This window comes from Nelumbo lutea, chromosome 4 (assembly GCF_056320005.1).
Source record: "Nelumbo lutea isolate HS-2025 chromosome 4, American lotus-T2T, whole genome shotgun sequence".
Lineage (NCBI taxonomy): Eukaryota > Viridiplantae > Streptophyta > Magnoliopsida > Proteales > Nelumbonaceae > Nelumbo > Nelumbo lutea.
The window spans coordinates 95,202,378-95,208,487 of NC_142687.1; the positions used below are offsets into that span (position 1 = coordinate 95,202,378).

The window sequence follows — 6,110 nt, forward strand, 5'->3', positions numbered from 1 at the left end:
TTGTACTCTTACAACCCATTAACCAAACAGGCCCTTATAATTCTCAGAACGTCCTTTAAAAAGTAAAATCTCGTTTGCTATATCTGCATCTTAATTAATGTAATTGGGTAAAAGTCTTAAATGACCACAGTAAGTAAGACATTTACGGTTTTATCCCTCTTTACCTTCTACGATTCTACTCTCTTGGCGTAAACTCCAATGAGAAGCCTTTTAATGCATCTAAGTTAGACAAAATGGACGGTCCACCGTCATTTGTTCACCGTTCGCAAAAGCAGTTGATGGATCGAACGGTAGATGTTAAGTAATCAGGTTTGTTTCCGAAGCTCGTTACTGTTGATATATCGTTATTTGTGTCTAAAAAAATGTTCGAAAAAGTAATCTCTCTCTCTCTCTCTCTCTGTTTCACACTCTCTCTCTTTGTACGATAAGAGAACAGAGCTTGACCGGTTACTATCGATTTCCTTCCACTGTGCGAGGCGAGCCGTATTAGCCACCCAGATTCGAACTCTTTCAATCTCTCTGCTGTATATTTTTCTAAAATAAAGATAACAGAGAGAGAGAGAGAGAGAGAGAGAGAGAGAGAGGAACGGACAAGGAGAGGTTTCTGGGTGTTTTTGGTGTGAACCAGAGATGGGTTTTCTCCCTTCTCTTCTCTGTGTTCTCTCTTTCTTTGCATTCTCTAGCTTTTTGAGACATGTCACTGGAAATCCCGAGCTCAGAGCGCTCATGGAGATGAAGGCGTCTCTCGACCCAGAAAACAGGTTTCTTTCCTCTTGGACTAGCGACGGTCACCCGTGCAGCGGTTCTTTTGAAGGTGTTGTGTGCAACGAACATGGAAAAGTAGCCAACATTTCGTTGGTCGGCAAGGGGTTGTCCGGAAGGATTCCTCCGGCGGTTGCTGGGCTCAAATGCTTATCGGGTCTGTACCTGCATTTTAACTCTTTGTCTGGAGAGATACCACGAGAAATCTCGAATCTCACTGAGCTATCTGATCTTTATCTCAATGTTAACAATCTCTCTGGGAGTATTCCTCCTGAAATCGGAAACATGGCTAGTCTTCAAGGTTAGTTACTTAGAAACGAAACTCTGTCTCGCTTATCGAAGCATCCTTTTTTTCCTCTGTAACATCAATAGTCTTCTGGGCTAGGCGTAGGAGTGAATGAAGTTGGAGAAGAAGAAAAAAATCCTTCTGTTTTTTGTTTCCCTTTTTAGCTGACCCATCTATTTTTTTTTTCTTCTCCTCGAGTAGAACGTAATGGAAAATAGCTTCAACCTTGCTTTGGGTTTTTTCTTCCCCTCCTTGTTTCATTTTTCTTCCATTTTTTATAACTTAGTTTGAATGGTTTTTCTTCCGTTTGCGATGAATTATATCTTTTCCCATATTTCTGTTTCTCTCATTTCCCCCTGTTTTTCTTTTTAATTGTTTCGACGTTAGCATGCCTGGATTTTTTTGGGTGAAGATTTGGTCTCTGATATTAGTGGGATATCGAAAGCTTCGATCTTGCTTTAAGACTTTTTATTTATTTTTCGATTTTATTTTGTTTTCACCCTGAACTGAACGTGTCTTATCTCCTGTTTGTTTCCTTCCTGGTAGTTTTGCAGCTATGCTATAACCAGTTGACCGGAAGCGTGCCAACGCAACTTGGTTCTTTGAAGAAGCTCGGCTTTCTTGCTCTTCAATTTAATCATTTATCAGGTGCCATTCCTGCGAGTTTAGGGGATCTGGAGATGCTTATGAGGTTGGATTTGAGCTTTAATAGACTCTTTGGTTCAATTCCTGTAAAACTAGCTGATATTCCCGCGCTAGAGGTTTTAGACGTTCGCAACAACTCCCTTTCAGGCAATGTTCCTCCTGGTAATTGATTCTTATTCTCATTTGCTCTTATAGATTCTCTTGTTCTTTCCATTTTACTCTGTTGGTAGTTAATTTGAGCCTCTGGTTTATTTACTTATTTATTTCTGTTTGAAGCCTTGAAGAGACTGAATGAGGGATTCCAGTATGGAAACAACTCGGACCTTTGTGGAGTTGGGTTTTCTACTTTGAGTGTTTGCAGTGCTTCAGATCGTTTGAATCCCAATAGACCTGAACCCTTTGGTCCAAGCAAGAATGGCCTTGCCACCAGGGCCATCCCAGAGTCAGCCAACTTACCTCAACATTGCAATGGGACTCACTGCTCAAGTTCTTCAAGAACCTCCCAAATTGCTGTTGTTGGTGGTGTCATTGTAGTTGTTATTTCACTGACAGCTACTGGTCTCTTCACCTTCATGTGGTATCGTCGCCGGAAACAGAAGATTGGGAGTGCATTTGATAATTCGGATTGTCGGCTTAGCATTGACCAAGCTAAGGAGGTCTACAGGAAGAGTGCTTCCCCTCTCATCAGTCTTGAGTACTCAAATGGATGGGATCCACTGGCTGATGGGCGAAGTGGCAGTGGGTTCTCCAAGGAAGTTCTTCAGACCTTTAGGTTTAATTTGGAAGAAATAGAGTATGCAACACAGTACTTCTCTGAGATAAACTTGTTGGGGAAAAGCAACTTCTCGGCAATATATAAAGGGGTTTTAAGAAATGGTTCTGTTGTTGCTATCAAGAGCATTAACAAGACCAGTTGTAAGTCTGAAGAAGCTGAGTTTTTGAAGGGATTGAACGTATTGGCCTCTTTGAGACATGAAAATCTTGTAAGGCTGAGAGGATTTTGCTGTTCAAGAGGTAGGGGTGAGTGTTTTCTCGTATACGACTTTGTCCAGAATGGAAAGTTGTCACGGTATCTTGATGTGAAGGATGCAAATGGCCAGGTTCTTGAATGGCCAACTAGAGTTTCTATCATCAACGGCATAGCCAAAGGTTTGTGTTTTCTCATATGCTTCTTGTTTAGATCATTTTCCCTTTTTTTAGTAGGTTGGCCTATTAGAAGTCCTGATTTTGTTCCTTGGAATTTAGCTTTAGCAAATGCTCTCATGAATGGTTGGTTAAAATTTTGGTGTGTAAAATAACCTATTTAAGATTACCAACATTGTAGTTCATGCCAACTGAGGGTGGCTCAGTCGTTATGTTAGCTGATTTGTTCCATCAGAGACGGGAATTTGAATCTTGCTACCACCAAATTTGGAGGGGGGCTAGGTGTGATGCTGCATTACTCAAACGGGCCTTATGGGGGGATTTGGGCATAGAGCCAAGTACAATAGGAAAAGAAAAAAGAGAAGGGTTGATTCTTTAGGTGCAATTACATACATATCTTTTTTTTTTATTTTTCTTTGCTTGGAACACTGATATTTGATCTTACATATGCAACCAGGTATTGAATACTTGCACAGCAACAAAGTGAACAAACCTGCTCTTGTTCATCAAAACATATCAGCAGAGAAGGTGCTTATTGACCAGAGGTTCAACCCTCTGATCGCAAATTCTGGCTTGCACAAACTCCTGGCAAATGACATTGTCTTCTCAGCCCTCAAGGCCAGTGCTGCCATGGGATATCTAGCCCCCGAGTACACCACAACTGGCCGCTTCACGGAGAAGAGTGATATATATGCATTTGGGATGCTAATATTACAGATTCTTTCTGGAAAGCGAAGGATTAGTCATTCTATGCGTCTAGGGGCTGAATCGTGCAAGTTCGAAGATTTTATGGATGCAAATCTTGAAGGGAAGTTCTCTGAACCTGAGGCAGCAAGGCTGGCAAGAATTGCACTACTTTGCACCCATGAATCTTCTAACCAACGACCCAACATGGATACAGTGGTTCAAGAACTCAGTAAGATCCGCAGTGGTTCATGAAGCCTATGGCTCGGATGTCTTGAACTTGAATCCTTGCCTGTATAAATGTTTCCCAATTGGGGGGTGGGGGGCAAGTTTGACAAAGAGAGATGAAGCCATCTAACCATGCTTTGTCCTTCACCGAGGACAAATGTTGTGAATGTTAAATGTGATTTTGCTCCTTTAATTTGGAGGTAGAAATTGAAGGCCATTACCCTCCTTTTTATCTGTATGTCTGTATCAATTGATCTACCTTTCTTTCATTTCTAAATTGAATCTCTCAACCAGGAAATTAAGATACTTGGTATGGTTATCTATGGCCCCATTTAATTCGACATTGCCTCACCAAATCCAATGAGTTTAAGTCATCTAACTCTATATACTGGAAAAACTCTCTGGGCTGGTTAGAAGTTAGAACCTCCTGTGCAGCAAAAAAAAGGTCTGGAATTTGTCCGAGGGTTTTGTTTTCGTTGGGGTTGGAGAAGCCAAACCTAAATCAAACTCAAGTTGGAATCAACTGATTATGATCTGGGGCTGGGTTCGTGTGTGGTGAACCGATGGGTCGGGTCTACTGTCTACACGCAAATGGGTGATGGAGCTGCTTCTGCTGCTGCGTCAAGTTGAAAGAGTGTAGAGCTGGTGGGTGACAAGAGTTGGCCTTTATTTTAGCGGTTCACGATCTTGATTGGTTGTGCCTGGACTTAGAAATCGTCGGAACTCGGATTTTATTATATTTTAATGTAAAATTTGAATGGAGCAGATCGGAGACAGCGTCATCCTAATTCTCAGAGTATATGCTCCGTTGGCTTATCTGTTCCAACTTCCAACCGGGTTCCAAAAGCAGAGAAGCGAAAGCTTTGTGGCGTGGATGCGTGAACGTTTCTTGTCGTTCTCTACATCTTCGTTGTCATTTCTTCCTACTTTCTTTTTTATCTCCCCACCAAACCTTTGATTTCATGCACCATCCACCGACCGACCTTCATCGCCTCCGTAACTGTGGCGTTGTGTGTGTGAGAGAGAGAGGCATCGGGAAGGTGCTGAAAGACGAAACAACACAACGTGGAGTGAGTACGTAAGTGGGAAAAGCAAAGCTGTGGCGAGGTGTTAAAGATGATATATACGTACTTGATCCCATGACATGTCGATTCCAGGCTTCCAGCCTCACCCAACCAACCCGATATTTGCTACGACTTTTGAGGCATGATTTCGTTGTCAAAGAATCTGGCTTCATCACTCTTGTGTGCCCAACCGGCATTCTCACTGTGTTGCTACCATGTTACATGCAACTCTAGGGCTGCCTCTCTGTCACAAGGGACCATTTTGCTGCGCCTCCAAATGCCATCACTACGCCAACATAATGCCATCCGAGTGTCCTTGTGTATTGGGTGGAACATTGTATGTATTTTCTATGAAGGGATTATCAATGGTATTATTATAATATTGTAGTATGATTTTTCACATTTTTGTTGTTTTTTATTGTCACTTTCCTAAAATCTTAATGTACTCTTTGAGGGGAGGTAGGTAGTCAAATGAGTCATAAGCATGTAAAGGTTAAGCACGAGATCTCCTCGACACTGTGCTGTGTGCTTCTTGTTGCCTTTTATGTCCTGTTGCTTGCATTTGTAGGTTTTCTCGACCCCATTGAGCGTCGCACGGGACCTCGTTGATTAGCCCCATGACAATTGGTGTTAGAGCAGGTTGTTCCTCAACATACATGACCCTTGCATAGCAATACTAGTGGTGGCGCAATGAAGCACAACAAAGAACTCACCGACGATATTCAGCATGGCTTTGCCCATGCTACAGAGACCAATGAGGCTCTAGGCAATGAAGTCGTTACAGAGAAGGCCCCGAAGGGTCGCACATCCAAAACAAGCAAGCGAGACAAGTCAGTTGACAAGCTTGCTGCTTTCGACACACATCATTCATTGCGAAGTGACTGTTGGGGAGATGCGTGACCGAGTAGAAGAAATCCACCTGAACGTGGAAACAATTGAGAGCTCCATGGTGGAGTTAGAAGCCCAATTAAATGGCATTATGAACGAGGTCCTTGGATCAACATCTCGACAAGAAGGCAGCTCATCTCGATCCAGCATCCAGGACTAGGTTGATGAGATGAGAGATGAATGGATGGCCATGAATGTAGCCATGGCCGCTCCTACTGACTTCTAGACCCAATTGGATGAACTAAGAGGAGACATGACGCTCCTCAAGAGACTAGTGGTCAACACTCCAAGCCCCTCCACAATATTGGCCCCTACTCGTGTGAAGATTCAGGAGCCCACACCTTATGTTGGCTCCCGAGATGCTAGAGAACTTGACAACTTTTTGTGGCAAATTTTCCTTGTGCTGGCAT

The 6,110-nt window shown here is 42.7% G+C and overlaps 1 protein-coding gene across 1 annotated transcript; it reads left to right on the top strand.

Annotated features, from left to right (window-relative positions):
* The first annotated feature begins 368 nt into the window (after nt 1–368).
* LOC148861965 (LRR receptor kinase SERK2-like) lies at nt 369–4,067 on the top strand. The gene is made up of 4 exons (XM_088941146.1): nt 369–1,063; nt 1,595–1,855; nt 1,970–2,842; nt 3,294–4,067. Exons 1-4 carry the CDS (start codon nt 631–633, stop codon nt 3,773–3,775), a joined length of 2,049 nt encoding a protein of 682 aa, XP_088797272.1. The 5' UTR covers nt 369–630; the 3' UTR covers nt 3,776–4,067.
* The last annotated feature ends 2,043 nt before the right edge of the window (nt 4,068–6,110 follow it).